This window comes from Myotis brandtii, unplaced genomic scaffold (genome assembly GCF_000412655.1).
Source record: "Myotis brandtii unplaced genomic scaffold, ASM41265v1 scaffold2340, whole genome shotgun sequence".
Classification (NCBI taxonomy): domain Eukaryota; kingdom Metazoa; phylum Chordata; class Mammalia; order Chiroptera; family Vespertilionidae; genus Myotis; species Myotis brandtii.
The window spans coordinates 40,058-62,147 of record NW_005358813.1 but is presented as its reverse complement, the minus strand read 5'-3'; the positions used below and the strand labels follow the sequence as shown (position 1 = coordinate 62,147).

At 41.0% G+C, this 22,090-nt stretch overlaps 1 protein-coding gene across 8 annotated transcripts in view; it reads right to left on the bottom strand.

Annotated features, from left to right (window-relative positions):
* The window catches only part of LOC102242354 (nuclear autoantigen Sp-100), a 60,085-nt gene that overhangs the window by 33,012 nt on the left and 4,983 nt on the right, over positions 1-22,090 (bottom strand). For 6 of the 8 annotated variants that reach the window (XM_014540012.1, XM_014540014.1, XM_014540016.1 and 3 more), the window contains exons 1-6: positions 21,578-21,674; positions 8,405-8,567; positions 6,436-6,604; positions 4,101-4,184; positions 2,786-2,848; positions 584-733 (exon numbers count right to left, since the gene is read on the bottom strand). In XM_014540012.1, the coding sequence (XP_014395498.1) occupies positions 584-733; positions 2,786-2,848; positions 4,101-4,184; positions 6,436-6,604; positions 8,405-8,567; positions 21,578-21,657 (709 nt within the window). In that variant the 5' untranslated portion in view covers positions 21,658-21,674. Of the gene's footprint in view, positions 1-583; positions 734-2,785; positions 2,849-4,100; positions 4,185-6,435; positions 6,605-8,404; positions 8,568-21,577; positions 21,675-22,090 lie in introns of those variants that run through there. The other 2 variants (XM_014540013.1, XM_014540015.1) reach the window with 2 other exon arrangements.

The following is a 22,090-nucleotide window of genomic DNA, read 5'->3' as shown; positions in this document are numbered from 1 at the left end:
CTTCTTATTTGCAACATAGTATATAGTTGCTTAGAGTTGCAGATGAGAGGCTGGCAAGTGAGGCGGGAGTTCGCAGCAAGCAAGCCTCCCTGCTCGCTTCAGTGCCTGGCTGCCGGCCGCCATCTTGGCTGACAGTTAATTTGCATATACTCACTGATTAGCCAATGAAAAGGGTAGTGGTCGTACGCCAATTACCATGTTTCTCTTTTATTAGTGTAGATTGCCCACCCAAGCCCAGCAGGGTCTAGGGTGAAGCACTGTAGGTGTGTAGGGCAGGAGAGTGAACTCCTCCTTACATATGTCCTAAGTTCTCCCTGCCTCCCCCAAGACATGGCCTTTCTGTTCCACCTAATTTTTCAGTTTATTCATTCTCTGTTATGTTTCCTACTTTCTCTTATTCTGTTTCTTAATAATGTCTGTGACCTGTGAGTGCCTCTTCTAGTCAATTTTTTTTTTTTTTAGTTTCTCCATCTTAATCATTCCCATCATTATGAAAGTTCTGCCCTGGTGACTTTATACACACCAATCCCTCCACCTGGCAGTTCCCCTTCACCACTCATCAAACCCAGGCACTCAATCTTACCTTCCTGCTCAGACTCTTGGGCACATTTTTCATTTCCTTGTTGGTTTTCTAGTGCATTATTGTTGTCAGTGGTTGTACCTGTTTCATTCACATTTATCTCTTGTGTTTCACAGCAGTGCTCTGAGAGTCCATGTTCAGGTAGGGCTGTACCTAGACCAGGTTTTGATTCATAGATATTTTATTTGCCCCTTGCATTGATCAGGGTCTACAGGAAAAGACAAAGCTCTCTAAGCTGTTGAGGCAGAAGGAATTTAATCAAGGGGATTAGTTATACTGTACAGCTGGTGGAAGAGCTGACAATTCCAAATAGAAGAATAGTTAACAGGAAGGTATGGGAGGGAAAGAATAAGGATGAGCTCATGTGTTGAGTCACTGGGGAGGTAGAAGCTGGACCATGGCCAGCCTGCTTGGTAGGATGTAGAGTTATGGGAGATGTAGCTATTGCAAGAATTGCTGCTCAAGACAGTGATGGGGAAATATCATGCTTCTCCCTTGCTCCCCCTCTCCACTCTCTTGCTGGTGTCACCCAGGTTAGTAGCTTAGCAGTAAGCAGTAACAAGGGAGCTGGCAAGCAAGTCTGCAGGGGTCTGTGGCCAGAGATAGAGGGCAGAGCAGAGCAGGAACCAATGGGGAATAAATTCCTGAATAAACCATCCAGGACCAGTGCACCCCTCTCCATGGTGAGCCTCCTCTTTTCATTTTTTATTCCATCTACTCATCCTACCCTGTTCCCACCAACCTCACTAGTATATGAATAGATACAGATTTTTTCAGTGCAGCTTGGATTTTTTCATTTAGTGCTATTTTTTTGAGCAAAGTATTTTATGTAAAGATGATTTAAATATTAATTCCCACAATTTTAATAGACCCTGGTGCATGTTTTGTGCCACATCCACTGTTCGTTGGAGCTTCATCTTGCGGAAGGGGCATGAGGCATAGCTTTTCCCTTGCCTGTGCTGGTCACAGTCAACTATTTCAGCTGAGTCAGACTTTTCAACACATTTATTAGTGGTTTATTGTGCATCAACCTATATAATAAAACCCTAATATGCAAATTGACCAATTGGCAGAATGACCAATCACGATGATGTGCACTGACCACCAGGGTGCAGACGCTCAATGCAGGAGCTGCCCGCTGGTGGTCGGTGCACTCCCACAGTAGGAGCGCTCAGCCACCAGGAGCCAGGTTCACGGCTGGTGAGCACAGCGGCAGTGAAGGGAGCCTCTCTTGCTTCCGCTGCAGGCGGGTGGTAAGGAGTGAGGGGTCCTGGACTGCGAGAACACTGGACTGCGAGAGGGATGTCTGACTGCCGGCTTAGGCCTGATCCCCATCCCCCGAGGGGTCCCAGACTGCTAGAGGACACAGGTCGGGCTGAGGGATACCCGCTGCCCTGCCCCTAGTGCACGAATTTGTGCACTGGGCCTCTAGTTTGGGTTATAATATCATTTCCCCCTCCCCCCACACCCACACCCTGCACACACACAAACACACGCTGAATTTCTTCTCTCTTCATTACTCATCACCATTCCTCCTCTCACTCTTCCTATTTCAACCAGCCGCCCTGGTAGATGAACTGTATATAGATTGATGCATGTTGGATATTTTATATTCTTAAATACTAACTTTTTTTTTTTTTACTAAATGTGATTTGATAAAAGTATAATGGTGCTTTCAAAATCATTCTTAAAGATTTTTTTCTTTTATAAAAATGCATTACTAATTTAGAACAGCCTTTCTTAAATAATACATCCCAGTGCAAGCTACATAATAATGACTTCTATAGTGTTTTTAGAGCATCTCCAGGCCTGCTGCCCCAGAGATGATGGGAGAGGGTTCGCTCAGGAGGCACATGGCATCCATGGTTCTGTGTGAGAGACCCAATAGGTGAGAGACCACTAGCCCACCACCCTTGCTTCAGTGCTGGCCACCGCTAACATGATATCAAAGCAAGGCTACGGGCAGATTCAAGCAAGACAGAGGCAGAACACTGTGAAGCCAGGTGCATGGGCAGTATGTCCAGGACCAGGCTGTCAGGAGCTGGCAGTCAGAGCATTTCAGGAGTATGGAAAGAGCGACCCTCCCAGGCAACCAGGAAAATGAAGACGCTGTTATCTATAAATCCTTGGAGAAATTGCCAATGCAAAGACTTACTATTCTGGGCAATTAGTACTAACAGGAATCAAACCTCCCACCATACAAACCATTGTAATTTGTGGCATCTGGGCCTATCCATATCGGTCTTTGATATGAATTACCACCAGTTCCTGGGGGAAAAAATGGGAGGTTTATTTAAAAAAATTGAAGTATATGCTATGCCATTCTCCCCTAATCTCATTTAATCTTTATAAATTAGGAATTCAAGATCCCCTCTCCCAGGTATCAATACAGAACCCATCTGGATCTGGAGGATCTCACCCAACTGTTGCCATCAGCTGCCCTCTGTTGCCAGTCAGGCTATCTCACTGAGATTATTCAGGAGCCACTCAGTAACCAGCAATGGTTTTCCTTGTCACTCATGGCCATAGGGAACCCGTTTTTGTTCCCAGGGATATCCCTGACTGGTAGATTCACCCTACTCCCTGCAAAATCATGTCTCCTTTCCCATTCCCCTTCACACCATACCCTCCCTATGCATGTCGGTTTCTCTGTCTTGGCCTTTTTATGAGATTCAATGTCTCCTTCTCCTATGTTTCCTCTAGATCCTGGCATTCTTCTTTTTGTATCTTTCTCTCTGCACATGTTTCCCTTCTTTGACTCATGTTTTTGTCTTTTCCATGAGAATATCTGGGTCAGTATAGGGTTAAGCACAAAGGCTCTGGGTTCAGAAAGTCTGGATTCATCGTGATCATTTGACCCAAGGCCAACTACTTACATGGTCTCTTGAGATTTCAGTCTCCTTTTCTGCAAATGGCCAAAGAGTGATACTTCCCCCTAAGGGCAGCTGTGAGCACTAAGCCCACAACTGCCAGAGTAAATGGTCTATAAGTGAGCTCTTAGTAATATGGTTGTTGTTACTGTGTCATTTAACCCTTTCTTCTGCCTTTCATTTCCCCTCCTTCTCTCTCTCAAAATACCACTTCCTTCCTTCCCTCCCTATATGACTGCCCATCTCCTTGAATATTCCTGCTCTTGAACAGCATTCCCCACATTTAAATCAGTCCCTTCCTTATCACCCAGGATCTCCTCAGTTATGTTGACCTTGAGCCCATAGTTCCAAGCCTTTCACAGTTTCACACTCATCTCCTGCAAGGTCTCTCTAAATCACAATTACTTTCAAGTTAGCATCATCTTTAAATCTGGTTTCCTGACACACTGGGTCCTGTTCCTCTGTCTGGTTATTGGGCCAATGGTTTCTTGTCATAGCTCCTCCTCCAGGATCAGCCCCTCGTCAGATTCTCATACAAACAGCCCTCCCTGCCTTTTCCATGCTCCCCAACAGGTCTTCCCTGATTCCCAGACTTCCACTCTCCTTTCCTCTTAGCAGAAGAGAATCAGTTTTTATCTGTTTGCAATCACCTTGTTCCAGGCTTAGTTGGTCATTAAGCCTCTCCTCATTTTCTTTTCCATCACTTTCTAGGAAGGACTTTATTTCTGGTATCACTGAAGAGAGGACAAGAGAAGAAGACAATTAGAGATCTTCATGGAGTGGGAGTCATCTGAAATGACATGTTTAGGAATTTTCACTCCTTGGATCACTCAGTGCTCATTGGGGCCCAATCCTGTAGGTAATGTTCCCCCTTCATTCCTGTGTCAGAAAAAGAACAACCAACAAAGGAGCTCTTATGCTGCCCACATAGAAAGGAGCCACTTGAATTTCAAGATAAGGAGTTGTGGCAGCATCATGAGCTTGTTACTCATGTGAAAAAGTTCAGCTGGCCAGGAAAGCATATATCAAAATAAATAATAGTTTTTTTTAAAAAATATATTTTATTGATTTTTTACAGAGAGGAAGGGAGAGAGATAGAGAGCTAGAAACATCAATGAGAGAGAAACATTGATCAGCTGCCTCCTGCACATCTCCCACTGGGGATGTGCCCGCAACCCAGGTACATGCCCTTGATTGGAATCGAACCCGGGACCCCTCAGTCCGCAGGCCGACGCTCTATCCACTGAGCCAAACCGGTTTCGGCAAAATAAATAATAGTTTGCTGAACTGTTCTAACTATAAGGAAAAACAGAGGGGTTTCCTTGGGAGGAAAACAAAAATCCTATAGAGATTTACGTGAATAAAAAAGGTAAAATTTCAAATCTTTAAAAATGAGGCTGGACAAGAGAAACTTTTGGCTTAACTGAGTCAGGGAGGATAACTGCTTCCCAAATAGACAAGTCAGGGGACATGGGAACACCTGGACAGACTTCCCAGGGGTACCCAGATCCCAGGACAAAGAGGAATACTCTTTGAAGCTGCAATCAGGAAGTGAATATTGTGGCAATGACAGACGTCCCAAGATGCCTGGACCAGCATCTTCGAAGGCTGCCAGTGAAAGGAGGGCCCCTGCATGTAGGTTACTGAGCTCACATATGAAGGAATACTTGGTGTAGGTCTCGGCAAGGAGTCCGGGAGGAGACTGAGGGAATCAGAGAATGCATATAACTCAGGGCTGATAGCAGGGGCACCTCCTGGGGCAATAAACCTGTACTTATAAACCTTATTAACTTGTACTATCTCTTTACTGTGTGGTAAATAACATTAAATTACTTAACTTTAGAAGCCAGACCTCCCCAAATCCTTTTTTATACTTATTTCCTTTGAATAAACTCACACAATCCGCTTCTCACTCTGAGATTAATCTAATTTGTCCTTGTCCTGCAGATGCAGGACCATTTAATGCTCTATGCTTGCTCCTGGAATATCTGAATTCCTCAGTGCATGTAATTTTTCTTTTCAATTCTCCAGAATTATTTGGAGATCTTTTTGAAACCAAAAGTATATAGAATAAAAAAATTTTCTAGGCAAGGTAAACAAAAGTTATTGGAGGACACTTTCTTTACTGAGAACCTATTTAAAAGATATAAAATCATGCATCTCAGGGGAAAAGTAGAGAATCAAACCAGTAGTATTGTATAGTACTAAAAAAACATCTCTGGCAGAGCAATTGGTGTGATTATTTGATTGTTGATCACACCTGTTGTGGGAATGAGTTAATAAAAATATTTCAACTTCTTCAAGAGCAAATTTCAACTTGAGTTAATTTTCTTGCTCATTACTCTGGAAACTTGATGAAGGTGGCCTTTCATCTGTGTTAGTAGGCCAACACTAAGCTTAGAGTTAAAAATGACCAGTGACTGTAGGTGGGTAAAGAGGGACTAGATATGAACTATAAGCCACTTTTTGCCTTCTTTCAGTGTGGTAACTCTTGTACCTCAACTATTCCTTGTGCTGTCTCTGAAAGTTATGACTACAGAGTTGTTACATGAGATATTGACTCCCCTGGGCATGGTGTAGCTACATCAGGATGGATCCCGCACCCATAGCTATGCCAATACTTGAGGAGGGTTGTAGTCAACTTGGTGGACTGCTGTGTGGACCCCTGCAAAGGGTTCCATAGAAGAGGAGCAACTAATGCCATCCTTTTAAAATTTGGGGTTACCTGTCATTTGTCCTTCTAAATAAATCTGATGTCCCAGTGGTTCTGGTAGTCTTGTGACTTTAAATGCCTAGTTAAGCAGACCTGCAGGTGGGTGTCTGTACTCTAGCCATTATATCAACTTTGAGAGACTCATGATTTGTCTGTTTTCTTAACTGCTACATCTGCCCAACACTGTCTGTGGCACATGGTAAACAGTCAATACATACTTGTGGGAATAAATTTTCTCTGGACATCAAAATGTAGGTAATAAACATAATTACCTTTGTAGAATATTTTATAAATGCGATATAAATCAGGGTATTTCTTCACGATGATCTTGCTGAACAGTGCTCGCAGAACAGACATGTCAAATTTCTTCTCCAGTTCACTGAGAATATCGTATATGACTTCATGTACAGAAAACCGTTTTTTAAAAGATTCTTGAGATTTCTTAAAAATAGAGAATGGGGAAAATATAAATACAGACTTCCAAGTTACAGAAGATCCCTAGAAAGCGATTTTATTGTTAATGCATAATATTTTCCCAACATAGGTATCTTCTCACATACAGTTTTAGAATTTCTCTATATTTGTGTGGCTACTAAGTGGAACAACTAAATCATTCCTCCTAGAAAACACCCATTTGTGAATCTGAGCTCCTCACCCTCGTTTACATGAGATGAAATAAGGAGCCATAAGGAAGAACAAAAATGGTTTCAAGTGAAGTAATATGTAGCCCTTTCAGGGCCTGGCTAAATGTTTTAGGAATAGACTTAGTGGGTGATGAGATGCTATTCTATTGACTGGACAACCCTTGTCCCTTCCCCAGGACTGACTTGGCCTGGAAGCTCCTGTGAACTTTGCCATAGAGAAAGCCTATGCATAAGGAAAATGAAGACTTGCATCTCCACCTACGTCTTTTGCTAAAATTAACCTAAATTCTAAGACTCCATAAATACCAAAAGAAAAGGGGAGAAAACAGAAAGGAAACTGAAAACTGTTGTTGAAAGAATAGCAAGCATCTACTTTCAAATTTGTCTTAACAAGGCATTAATTCTCTGTGGATTTGCTTATTTAAACTGTTGCTCATTGAAATGAAATGTTGTGTCAGTGATTATTTCATTAAATGAAGGCATTCAACTTATTCACCCATTCATTAAAATTGTGTTTAATTTCAAGTTTATACTATATTTTATATATAACTAGAGGCCCAGTTATATATAAACCGATTGGGTCTGGGCCTGTCAGGAGGAGGAGATGGTCGGAGGTTGGCTGGCTAGCCAGCTCAGATAGGGGCCTGCTCAGGGCCCCTGATCAGGGCCGGGCCAGCTGGGGGAAGGGGTCATGGGTGATTGGCCGGCAGGCCCTGCCCCTGATTGGGGTTGGGGGGCCAATTGGGGGCGGGGCAGGCCATGGGGAGGGGCTGTAGGCAGTGGGCTGTCCAGCCCCACCCTCAAATGGGGTGGGTGGTGGGTGCCGATCAGGGGCCAGCAGCCTGGGGGAGGGGACATGGGTGGTTGGCCAGCTGGCCTTGCCTCTGATTGGGGTGGGGGGGCCGATTTGGGGTGGGGCCTGGCAGGGGGAAAGGGAGAGGGCATTTGGCCAGCCAGCCCTGCCCTCTATTGAGGTAGGGTGGCGATCAGGGGTGAGGTGGCCAGGGGGAGGGGCTGGAAGAGGTTGGCCACCCAGCCCGGCCCCCTATTGTGGTGGTGAGGGCTGATTGGGGTGTGGCTGGCTGGGGGAAAGGGAGGGAGCATTTGGCCTGCAGGCCCTGCTCTTGATTGGGGTGGAAGAGTCTGATCAGGGGCAGGCCAGCAGGGAGGAGGGGCCGTGAGGTTGGCCTCAGGCCCCACCCCCTTATTGGGCTGGTCCTCTGACCACAGTGGGCATCATAGCCACCGGCTGTTTGGTCGTTTTGGTAGTGATGCCTCTTGGCCTTTTATTATTAAGATTTCTAGAAGGCTTTATATACCTACTTCAGATCCAGCCTATCTCCAGAGTTATTCACCCAATTCTAGGGGGCATGACAGAACCGAATCCTTCAGTTAAGAGCAGGACTATCTCCAGTAATGCCTACTTCTCTTCTCTTTTGACTTTATAGAAATACTTAGCAGTACTTGAGAAAGTCCCCACTCATAAGTGACTCCTCAGTAGCCCAGATGTGCTCTGAGGTTTAATTCCAACATACCAAAAAGTATAACTTAGTTTGGGGTTGTTTTATCAGATTGTGACATAATAAACCTCACTTACTTCATACATTTCATTGGTGATGAATCCACGGTCCCGGATAAGTTCAAGGAAAGGAAATGTTGTTGTTATTGCGCCTGAAATTTCCACCTTATATTTTTTGAAGTATGTGAGTGCAATGTCATTGATATGCTTGTTTTCTATGTTCTCGTCTTCTGCAGACACCCTAGGGAGAAGGGATACCATGATAAAATGGCCATCAAGGTTTTGATATGCTGTAACATTTTATATATGAAGGATAGATTGGCTGTGAAGAACCAACATAAATAAATTAAGTGGTCCTGAGAAGTGATTAGGACAAATAAAATTGAAGCAATAGACAAAACTATAATAAAATGAAGCATGGCAGATTAGAGAGACATAATAGTACTGAAAAATGCCAGTCTGTCATGATCACAGCCATTGTAAAATTATTTTGTCCCAAACATATCCGGAAGTTTTATGAAAACATTTTAATTTGTACAACAGTGAGATGGAGCAAACAGATCATCCATAAAGGAATAAGAAACAGTGGTATAACAATAGAATGTAAACTTAAAAATGTATCTTAATTAACAACTAAGAGAAAATAAATCTCAAAAAGATTAAAACGTGGTGCTCCCTCCTTGTCCTACAGCAGTTAAGAAATACCATCCTGAATTATAAAACTAGTTCATAAATGGTACGATGTGGTTTAGTAATCATATGATAAGGCATAAACTAAAATTTTGTAAGAATATCAATAATTTTCCTGTAACTTCTGCTTTATTATATATCTGTCTTTGATGGGGATAAATTCTAATTTTAGTGAAGTCCAATCTATCTATTCTTTTTCTTTTGTGATTAGTAACTTCAATATGCTAAGAAATCTTTGCCTACCCCAAGTTTATAAAAAACATACAAAAGCTAACATGTATAAATCTTCTGTATCATTGATCTATTTGTTTACCCTTATGCCAAAAGCACATTGGCTTATAGAATTCTTTACTTCAATTGGAAAAATATTGTCTTGACTTTTCTAGATCTTTTGATATCATAACACTATTGAGCTCCAATTTGTTAGCACTGTATTACTCTTCATTTATGTAGTTTAAAAATGTTTTAGCTGAGAATATTTATAGTTTTCATTGTAGATGCCATGGACTTCTATGTTCATGCAGCATTATTTAGAAGAGCTAAGATCTGGAAACAATGCAAGTGCCATTAGTAGATGAGTGGATAAAAAAGCTGTGTTACATTTACACAATGGAATACTATGCAGTTATAAGCAAGAAGGATTTCTTACCCTTTGCAACAACATGGATGGACCTGGAGAGTATTATGCTGAGTGAAATAAGCCAGTCAGAGCGAGACAAATATCACATGAGCACACATAGAAGTGGCATCTAATGAACATAATAAACTAACAAACAAAATAGGCCCTAGAGGCATGGAGGCATGGAGAAGACTGACATATCTCAGAGGGGAGGGAGGGAGATGGGAAGAGATTAGCTAAATAACTTATATACATATATGCATAACCAATGGGTATAGAGGATAGTGTGGTTAAGGCTTGGGGTGGGGCAGTGGCTAAGAGAAGGAGGGTAAAGTGGGAGGAAATTGGGGGATATCTGTAATTCTGTCAACAATAAAATAAAATATAAAGTAAATGGGAAAATAAAAAAGTAAATAAATCTATATTAATAAAAGGGTAATATGCTAATTAGACCAGATATCTTCCAGACATCTTCTGGACATCCTTCTATACAAAGCCATGGTAGCAGGGGCAGAGGCAGAGGCAGTTAGGGGCAATCAGGCTGGCAGGGGAGAGCAGTTAGGGGGCGATCAGGCCAGCAGGCAGAGGCAGTCAGGGGTGATCAGGCTGGCAGGGGAGCAGTTAGGGGCATTAGGCCAGCAGTCAGAGGTGGATGGGGGCGATCAGGCAGGCAGGAGAGCAGTTAGGAGCCAGCAGTCCCAGATTGTGAGAGGGATGTCTGACTGTGGGATTGGGCCTAAACCAGTAGTCAGACATCCCCTGAGGGGTCTAGGATTGGAGAGGGTGCAGGTAGGGCTGAGGGACCCCCCCCCCCGTCCCATTCATGAATTTCGTGCACCGGGACTCTAGTAAAATATAAAGAAAACAGCTTGCATTTTAAGACAAAAAAAACAGTAAGAAGTATAAAAATTGAAACAAGATAAATATGAAAAACATATTTAAAACACTAAATGTAAATGAAACAATGTTGCTATTGGAAGGTACAGGATCAAAAATGAAATTCAACAAGAGACACAAGGAAGACAAAGTGCCACAAAAGTTATTAAAATAAAAAATAGGCAAGTTACAGCATGCAGATGTCAACAAAACAAAAATGATCTCGTAGTTAGAGGCTATTTTGAAAAAGGGGAATAAAAGAAAAAGGGAAATATAGTCAAATCTTGGTTCTTGAAAGTCTCCCATCTCAAACTTTGAAAAATAGACACAGGTCCACAAACCCTTCAAAAGACCTCATTAACCTGACCTTTAAGGTCTTTAATAATAGAGATGAGGAGACCCAAATCTAAAAACAAAGTGAGATCAAGCCAAGGCTGAGGCCCAGATGGAGGCCTTCCAGCTCTTAGCCACCACTCTCATGAACCCTAAATAAAGTTCTGGTCCTCCAACCAAGGATAAATCAGGAGCTAAGCCTCCTCAGGGCTCATGCTTCAAATGCAACAAGGAAGGACACTGGAACAAGTCCTGCTCAAACCCAAGACCTCCACCTGGGCCCTGCCCAAGGTGTGGAAGGGAAGGTCACTGAAAATCAGACTGTAGTCTGGCCCCTTCAGGTTGTACCTCAGCAAGGCCACCCTCTGAATCTGGTTTGGAGTTCCCAGACCTCTTGGGACTGGCCACCAAAGACTGAAGTTGCCCAGGCCCTGACAGGGCCCCATAGACCTACATCAACAGGACAGAGCCTCGGGTAATGATTGTGGTGGCAAGTAAGCTGATCTCCTTTTTAATTGATACTGGTACCACTTATTCTGCCCTTCCCAAATTTGCTGGGACCCTTGTCCCCTCCTCAGTCTCTATTATGGGGGTTAACAGATTAATCTCACAAACATTAGCCACCTCGCCTTTATACTGCATCTTACTAGACACACCCTTTATCCACTCTTTTCTTGTCTATGTTGGTGCCCAACTGGAGTTACTGTGCATCTCCTCATAAAGCCCAATTGTCCCAAACCACAGTCAACTACCTCAGTTTCACTCCCTCAGCCCATAAGGCTAAGGCATTCCTTGGACTGTAAAAGCCTTATCTCCTAATCTCCTCCATGACTGTCCTCCCATCTGGACAAGAAATGGTCTCCTTTCTTGGGCTTGCTGAGTACTTTTGCCTCTGATTCCCAACTTTAGTCTTCTCACAAAGCCCCTCTAGGACATGGTGAGGAGACCCTCACTGAGCCTTTAGGTCCCAAGCCCAGCATTCTCACCCCCTTTAATGCTCTAAAAACTGCTCTCACTTCAGCATTTTCTTACCCTCTCCCCTCCCAAAGAACAGTTTCTTTACTAAAACTGAAAATGCTTACTTAACATTGTGGCTACTATGAGAAGCTGAACTCATTATTACTCAAACCTTAGCATGTTATTATCTCTAAGGAAAAATGTGGCAGTTTTAAATCCAAGCAGTTGGATGTCTGGAAACTGCAGTCCTAGAACAGGCTGTAGGGCCTGCTCCCTCCCCACTCAGCCTTTTCTCCAGCCTCATATGCCTATACATAATTTTCCAAAGTCTTCTTTGGCAACTTAAAAGCTTTGGAGCATTGCTGGGTTAAATGATAAACAGCTGAATATTTTTAATAAGTTTTAAGTTCTCTTGATTTTAGCTTTTGTTACAAAAAATCTATAAAGTAGATTTAGAACTGTTAATGTAATGTCTTGTAATTTGTTAAAGGTATGTTTCTTGAAAGTGAGAATGTTCATAAATGTTAGTCTAAGAAATGCTGGCTGGAGGGGATCCAAGATGGCAGCTGACAGGACAGCAGTGAGGGAGATAGTGTGAGTGAGTGAGAGAGCAAAAGGAGAGTGTGTGTACATGCGGGGAGTGTGTGTATGTGTGAGTGAGGGACAGTTATATTGCACAGAACTGTTGGGGACTGGCAGACCGGGCTCCTCTGACAGGACAGCCCCTGCTACAGCTGAAATCCATACCAGGGCAGCTGGCTCTGCCACAGAGTCCGCACCATCTTGAAGGGGAGAGCGGCTGTGATCAGAAGCCCAGCCTTACCTTCAACCAGGGAGACCTCTGATACCACACAGGACCCTACAGCCACAACGCCCAGGGACTAGCTGCCTTGGCTGTGAACCCATGAACACGGAGACTCCAGCCTTCCTGGCTGTGGGCACCTAAAAAGTTTGTCCAAGGGGAGACAAGGTGGCAGCCAAATAGGCGAACAGGTCCTGTGCCTTTTCACAGAGCAGATAGAAGAAACAGCTGAATCGAATAACGTCCACCTGGAATTGGTGAATTAAACACATCTGGTGAGGCAATCCATGGATGGAAAGATCAGAGATCGTCTGGAGAGAGGTTGGATCGAGCATCTGGGCTAGAGGGAGAAACATGCACAGTTGGGACTAGGCAGGGGTGGGCAAACTTTTTGACTCGAGGGTCACAATGGGTTCTTAAACTGGACCGGAGGGCCGGAACAAAAGCATGGATGGAGTGTTTGTGTGAACTAATATAAATTCAAAGTAAACATCATTACATAAAAGGGTACAGTCTTTTTTTTCAATAGTTTTATTCATTTCAAACAGGCCGGATCCGGCCCGTGGGCCGTAGTTTGCCCACGGCTGGACTAGAGTCTCAGAGGGAGACTGTGCTGCACCAAATCCACATCCCTTGGAGTCAGTGAAGCCCTCGAATGTGGAAGGGGGTACACAGGGCTGCTGGTAGCAGGGGGCTCTAGATCTAAGCCCACAGTCATGGGAGGCTATGCCCAGAAAGGCAGCCTGAAGTTCTACACAGGCCACACAGTGCCCAGGGGAGAAAGACGCGAGGTGGTGCAGTTGCTCTGTTTTTATAATTTTCTTGCTTTCACTTGCTAAACCCAGTACATAGGTTCTTTCAATTAAAAACACTCACCAAGACTGAAGGGGAAGGTGGTTTTTGTGGAAACTGGGGAGCAGAATAGGGAGAGACGATCAGGGACAGTCCATCCCTCCAACCCTGAATAGACATTTTTCTCCAGAAGACCAGGCTCCTCCTAGCATTACAGCCACACCCAGTCTTGAGCATGGCAGGAAAAGGAAGATTCTAAATACCCCCAGGGAGCCCCGGGGGACTGGGTGGAGGGGCCATTTGGTCCCAAAAACTAATACAGAAACACCGCCACCTAGGGGCCATGTCAGAAACAGACACTTGTGTAAATACGACTGAAAGCAGGCAGAAAAACAAAGTGGGCAGATTGATCCCCGCTGCTTGAAACCAAGGTTGTGGTGTATGACACAGAGGAGCAGTAGATCTCTGGGAACTTCAACACTGTGCTGACTACCTGACAGGAAACAGATGTGACAGGCAGAACAGTAGAGAGGGGTCTTAAACCAGCACCCATGGGACATTGAAGCTATGCTGAAGCGAATGAACTTCACTACTTCACTTTTTTATTTTTTATCTTTTACTTAAGACACAATTTTTTTCACTTTATTTTATTATTATTTATTTATTATTTTTAACCTTTTTTAAAAATTTTTATTTATTTTAGATTACTGTTCTACATTCTATTTTTATTTTTATCATTATTTTACTCTATCTCATTTTTTGTCTTTATGCCAACACTTTCTTCCTCACTTTCCCCATTCTCATCCTGTTTCTTTTCCTCTGATCCTGCTTTAGTTTTTCTCTATCCTTTCTTTTTACTCCTTGTTAAAAATGGATCTTCTTTATCTGCTTTATTGACACATTACTATTAAAGTAGTCTCTGTTGACCTACTCATATATCTAATTTCTTCTCCCCTACTCCAAGTCCATGCACACTTCTCTTTTTTCTTTCTTCGCTAGCCAAATTTCTTTTCTTTTCTTTCTTTCTTTCTTCTTCTTGTTGTTTGTTTGATTGTTAGTCTGTTTTTTTTGGTTTTTTATTTTATGCTTTTGCTTTTCCTCTCCTCACTTATTCTCTTCTTCTACTAATATCTTAATTAGCTTCAATCAACAACTCAGGCCTATCTACTCTCTATTCTCTTTTTCTAAAAATAGATGAATACATAAGTAGAAAGATTAAAGAAAGGGAAAATATTTATATATGTATAAATTTTCTTTTATATATTTTTTGTTTTGTTTTTTACTTTTCTTCTTATACACTCATTCTCTTTCTACCTCCTCTATACTGAATCGTGCCTATTTCCCCATTCATTCAATTCCTGTACCTTACCTTATGGAAATAAACTCTGCCTCTTCAGATTCAGCTTCCCTCCTTCTTTTCTGGGTGTTTGTTGTCTGCATTTCTTGGATTAGTTGTTGGATTTTTGTAGTTTCTCCCCATATGCACATGTTTTTCCACTTCTTTTTTTCTTCTTCTTTTCTTTCTTACCTTTTTTTTCCTTTTCTCAATATTATTTGTGCTCCTTTCTCTCCCCTAATTCTCTTTTCTCTGGTGGGCACCTTTATTTAGGGTTATTGGTATCATGAATACATTTGTGTTTTGTGCCCTCTGTGTTGTGTCTTGTCGAGTTGTATTTTGTGCCTTTAAGTCATGGTAGAGAGTGAGCTACATAACCAGACACCCTGAGAGGAGCGAAAATGGGAAGACAAAGAAATAGCCCCCAAACGAAAGAAAAGAAGAAATCAACAGAAAGGAAGTAAACAAAATGGAGGCAAGCAATTTGTCAGAGAAAGAATTCAGAGCAATGGTCATAAGGACACTGAAAAGGATGGAAGACAAATTCAACAACATGTGTAAGAACCAAGAGGAAATGAAGAATGACATAGCTGCAATAAAGAACACAATAGAAAGCATCAACAGTAGACTAGAAGAAAAGGAGGACTGCATCAGTGAGCTACATGACTAGGTAGGAAAAAACACCAAAGCAGAGCAGCAACTGGAAAAAAAACCTTAAAAAACAGGAGGAAAACGTAAGGGAGCTTTGGAAATGAAACAACATTTGCATAATAGTGATGCCAGAAGGAGGGGAAATTGAGCAAGAAATAGAAAACCTGTTTGAAGAAATAATGACAGAAAACTTCCCTGATATTGGGAAGAAAAAACTCACACAACTCCAAGAAGCTCACAGATTCCCAAACAAGATGAAACCAAAAAGCCTGACACCAAAACACATTATAATTAAATTGGCAAACACCAATGACAAAGTAAGAATATTAAAGGCTACCAGAAAGAGACAGAAAGTTACCTATAAGGGATTGCCCATCAGACTGTCAACTGATTTCTCAATGGAAACACATCAAGCCAGAAGAGAATGGAATGAAATATACAAAGTGATGCAAAACAAGGGTCTGAATCCAAGAATACTATACCCAGCAAGGATATCATTCAAAATTGAAGGTGAAATAAGGAGCTTCACAGACAAAAAAAGGACTAAGGGAGTTTATTACCACCAAATCAGCAATGCAAGAAATGCTAATGGGACTGCTGTAAAAAGAAGAAATATGAAGGGAAGAGGGAACACAGGCATAAAGAATAAAAATGGTGACAAACAAGCACCTATTAATAATAACTTTAAATGTAAATGAATTAAATGCCCAAATCAAAAGACATAGGGTAGCTGAATGGATAAGAAAACATGACCCATATATCTGCTGTCTACAGGAGACCCACCTCAGAACAAAGGATTCACACAGACTGATAGTGAAGGGATGGAAAAATTTTTTTCAGGTATATAAAAATGAAAAAAAAATCTGGGGTAGAAATACTTATATCTGACAAATTAGACTTCAAAGTGAAGGCCATAACAAGAGATAAGGAAGGCCACTTCATAATACTAAAGGGAGCAATTAAACAAGAGGATATAACTCTGCTAAATATATATACACCCAATGCAGGAGCACCCAAATACATAAAAAAAACTTCTGGAAGATATCAAGGGAGAGATTGAAGCAATACACTCATTATAGGGTACTTTAGTACCCCACTGACACCACTGAATAAATCCTCTACACAAAAAATCAACAAAGAAACATCAATCCTAAATGACTCACTAGGTCAGATGGAATTAATTGACATCTTCAGAATATTTCACCTCAAAGCAACAGAATAGACATTCTTCTCAAGTGCACATGGGACATTTTCAAAGATAGACCACATATTGGGACACAGGCAAAGTCTCTTCAAATTGAAGAAGATAGAAATCATCTTCTCAGATCACAGTGGCATAAAATTAGAAATCAACTACAATAAAAACAATAAAAAAATCAAACACCTGGAGGTTAAATAGCATGCTATTAAACAATGATTGGGTTACCAAAGAGATCAAAGAAGAAATAAAAAGCATCCTGGTAACAAATGACAATGAAAACACAACAATCCAAAAATCTATGGGACACAGTGAAAGCAGTCTTGAGAGGGAAGTTCATATCTCTACAGGCCTACCTCAAAAAACAAGAAACATTAGTAATAAATTATCTAACCCTACAATTCAAAGAATTAGGAAGAGAGCAACAAGAAAAGCCCAGAGTAAGCAGAAGGAAGGAAATAATAAAGATCAGAGCAGAACTAAATTACATAGAGACTAAAAAAACAAAACAAGACAAAAAAACAAAAGATCAACAAAACCAAGAACTGGGTCTTTGAAAAGATAAGATTGATGAACCTCTAGCCAGGTTCACCAAGAAGTAAAAAGACCTCTCTCCCAAATAAACAAAATCAGAAATAAAAGAGGTGCAGTAACAACCAATCCCACAGAAATACAAAGGATTACGAAAAAATAAAGGGGGTCCCAAAATTCATGCAAGAATTTTGATAGAAAACACAGGTTTATAATTAAAAATTGTAACTATTTTATTGATTCATAAAGTATACAGTATAAGGTTATGTATGGAATAGTATGAAATAGCATATTGGGTAAATGTCCTCCACGGCTTTGCTGGCACATACGCACTCTTTTGTTGAAATTTTCCATGACCGTTTTGCATAAATGTGGCTGAATTTTGATGAGGCTCATTTCCATCTTGATGGCTTGGTTAATCGACAAAATTGTCGCATTTGGGGTTCAGAAAATCCATGAGTGATTGTTGAGAAACAAATGCATCCACAATGTGTCATGTTTGGTGCGGAATTTGGGCTGGAGGCATCATCGGACCAGTCTTCTTCGAAAATGCGGCTGCTCAGGCAATAACAGTTAATGGTGCTCGCTATTGAAACATGATAATCCAGTTTACCCGATATGCTATTCCATACGTAACCCTATACTGTATACTTTATGATCTTCTTCGAAAATGCGGCTGCTCAGGCAATAACAAAAGAGTGCGTATGTGCCAGCAAAGCCGTGGAGGCCATTTACTCGATATGCTATTCCATACATAACCCTATACTGTATACTTTATGAATCAATAAAATAGTTACAATTTTTAATTATAAACCTGTATTTTCTATAAAAATTACTTCTTGCGTTAATTTTGGGACACCCTTTACTTTAAACAACTCTATTCTAACAAACTGGACAACCTAGATGAAATGGACGTATTCATAGAAAAAAAGAAGCTCCCAAATCTAGTCAGGAAGAATAAAAGAACCTGAATAGGCTAATAACTACCAAAGAAATTGAAGCAGTAATCAAAAATTGTCCAGTAAACAAAAGCCCTGGTCCAGATGGCTTTATAGGGGAGTTCTACCAACCATTCAAAGAACTAAAACCTATCCTTTTTAGACTATTCCAAAAAATTCAAGAGGAAGGCACACTTCCAAGCTCTTTTTATGAAGCCAGCATTACCCTAATTCCAAAACCAGATAAAGACATCACACAAAAAAAGAGAACTACAGGCCAATATCCTTGATGAATATAGATGCTAAAATTCTCAACAAAATTCTAGCAAAAGAGATCCAGCATTATATTAGAAAGATCATGCACCATGACCAAGTGGGATTTATTCCGGGGATGCAAGGATGGTACAATATCTGTAAGTCAATAAATGTGATACATCACATAAATAAATTGAGAGATAAAAATCACATAATTATATCAATTGATGCAGAAAAGCATTTGACAATATCCAACACCAATTCTTGATAAAAACTCTCAGCAAAGTGGGAATAGAGGGGTCATACCTCAACTTAATAAAAGCCTTATATGACAAACCTACAGCCAACATCATACTCAATGGGCAAAAACTAAATCCATTTCACCTAAGAATAGGAACAAGACAGGGATGCCCACTTTCACCACTCCTTTTCGATACAGTACTGGAAGTGCTAGCCATAGCGATCAGACAAGAAGAAGAAATAAAAGGCATCCAAATTGGAAAAGAAGAAGTAAAACTGTCCTTATTCGCAGATGACATGATAGTGTACATAAAAATCCCCAAAGTCTCCATCAGAAAACTACATGAATTCAGCAATGTAGCAGGAATCAAAATCAACACCCAGAAATCTATGGTCTTTTTATACACCAATAATGAACTCACAGAAAGAGAAAAGAAAAAAATAATCCCATTTACCATTGCAACAAAAAAAATTAAGATACCTACAAATGAACTTAACAAAGGAGGTAAAAGACTTGTACTAGGAAAACTATATGACATTGAAAAAGGAGATAGAGGAAGATATAAACAAATGGAAGAACATATCATGTTCATGGATTGGTAGAATCAACATCATTAAAATGTCCATACTACCCAAAGCAATCTACAGATTCAATGCAACCCCCATTAAAATACCAAGGTCATATTTCAATGACCTAGAACAAACTCTCCAAAAATTCATCTGAAATAAAAAAAGACCCTGAATAGCCACAGCAATCCTGAGAAAGAACAAAGTTGGAGGGATCACAATACCAGATATCAAGCTATATTACAAAGCCATGGTACTCAAAACTGGTACTGGCATAAAAACATATATAGACCAATAGAACAGAACAGAGAACCCAGATATTGAACCAAGACATTATGCTCAATTAATATTTGACGAAGGAGTCAAGAGCACACATTGGAGTCAAGATAGTCTCTTCAATAAATGGTGTTGGGAAATTTTGTCAGACATATTAAAAAAATGAAACTAGATCACCAACTTACACCATATACAAAAACAAACTCAAAATGGATAAAGGACTTAAATTTAAGATGGGAAACCATAAAAATATTAGAAGAATCCATAGCAGCAAAATATCAGACACATGTCATAGTAATATCTTTGTTGATACAGCTCCTAGGGCAATGGAAACTAAGGAGAAAATAAACAAATGGGACGACATCAAAATAAAAAGCTTCTGCACAGCAAAATAAACCATCAATAAAACTACAACAAAGCCCACTGCATGGGAGAACATATTTGCTCATGCTATTTCAGATAAGGGTTTAATCTTCAAAATTTACAGAGAACTCATACAACTTAACAAAAGGAAGACAAACAATCCAATCAAAATATGGGAAAGGAACTAAATAGACACTTTTCAAAAGAAGACATACATAAGGTCAATAGACATATGAAAACATGCTCAAAGTCACTAATCAAAGCAACAATGAGATACCATCTCAAACGTGTCAGAATGGCTATCATCAACAAATCAACAAACAACAAGTGCTGGCGAGGATGTGGAGAAAAAACAACAACATCCTCTTGCATTGCTGGTGGGAATGCAGACTGTGCAGCCACTGTGGAAAACAGTATGGAGTTTCCTAAAAAAATTAAGAATGGAACTCCCATTTGACCCAGTAATCCCACTTCTAGGATTATATCCCAAGAACCAGAAACACCAATCAGAAAGGATATATGCACCTCTGTGTTTATAGCAGCACAATTTACCATAGCTAAGACTTGGAAATAGCCTAAGTGCCCATCAACAGAGGAGTGGATTAGAAAACTCTGGTACATCTACACAAAGGAATACTATGCTGCTATAAAAAGAAGGAACTTTTACCATTTGAAACAGCATGGATGGAACAGGAAAGCTTATGCTAAGCAAAATAAGCCAGTTGGAGAAAGATAAATATCACATGATCTCACTCATATGTAGGATATAATGATCAACATAAATGGATGAACAAAAATAGATCCAGAGACAAATGGCAGGGGAATTGGGGTTAGAGATCAGCCAAAGGACTTGCATGCATATTAGCATAACCAATGGACACAGACACTGGGGTGGTGTGGGCTTGCCCTCAGGGGTAGGAGTGGCGTGGAGGGGGGGGATCAATCGGGGAAAAAGAGACATATGTAATACTTTAAACAATAAAAAACCAATTTAAAAAGAGAGAGATATGTTGGCTGTTTACTTTTTGGTTATCATTGGAAAATTAAGATTTCTAAGAGTTGACAATAGAAGGATAAGGCATGGACATGCATTCTGAAGGAAAAAGAGAGTAAGTTAAAGTTGTAAGAATATTCGTGAAAGTTTTAGAAGGAGAAATGTTAAAACAAGCAGAACAGGGAAACTGAGATAGTATAACAGCAGTTTGCAACCCTCTAATCCAGATACCAAGCAGTTTGTAGACATCTAGAAAATCTTATCTTCCCTAAACCAAGGACACTTAAGAGTAAATGATTTGAGAATAAACCTCATTTTGGTATATTAGGCTACATCCCTCCAAATTAATATCTCTTTCCCTCCAGCAGACCATTTGTCATAATTCTTGTTCTTCTAGCTTTTGCCTCAATAATACTAAAATTATAAAATAGTTTGTCTCCACCAGGTTACAAGCCCTACTTGTACTCAGGAAATACCACCCCTAGACTCCATCACAACCTCCTTTTGTGCCCAGGCCTCATCATCCCTCTGGCCCCCAAAGCAAGGAATTTGGGCCAGGTATAGGTGTAGAAACTCACTAGGGCAGAAAGCTCCAGATGCCTAGCAAGGATTAAAAATGGGAAAATAAGAACCTTGCTCCCAGGGTAAATTACCCTCCCCTAGCAAATAACTAGTCAGGCAAATAAGACCTCTGATCTTTTCCTCCCTAAGATAACCCTAAGTTGTATCACCCTAAGATAACCCCAGGCTTCAGTTGTATTTCAGCTCCAGGCCCAGAAAAAACAGCAAAACCAGACAAGTGACACTGTGACAACCTCAGGACCAGCTTTTACCTCCTGTCACTCAGCAGGACTGCTTTCAAGCTTTCACCAACCAGTCTCCTGGGAGAAATCATGCTGCTTTGACCACTCATCCAGCTGACTACTATCAAAGTCCAACCCTCTGTGATCTTGATGTCACCCTCAGCAGGAAGTAAATACAGAAGATATGAACTTTGTCCCTATTCCATAAAACAAAAAAGCTGGAATGTTAGGTTTGATCAAGCAATTGAATCCATACCCCTCCCCTGAGAACTGACTTTGTGCATCAGGCCTCTAGTCTACACTAATAAAAGAGAAACATGGTAATTAGCGTACGACCGCTACCCTTCCCATTGGCTAATCAGCATATCCTTATGCAAATTAACTGTCAACCAAGATGGCGGCCGGCAGCCAGGCAGCTGGAAGCGAACATGAGGCTTGCTTCAATGACTGCAGACTCCAACGTTCCCCGCCTCACTTGCCGGCCTCTGAGTTGCAACTCTAAGCAACTATGTACTATGTTGCAAATGTAGAAGCTAAACAAAA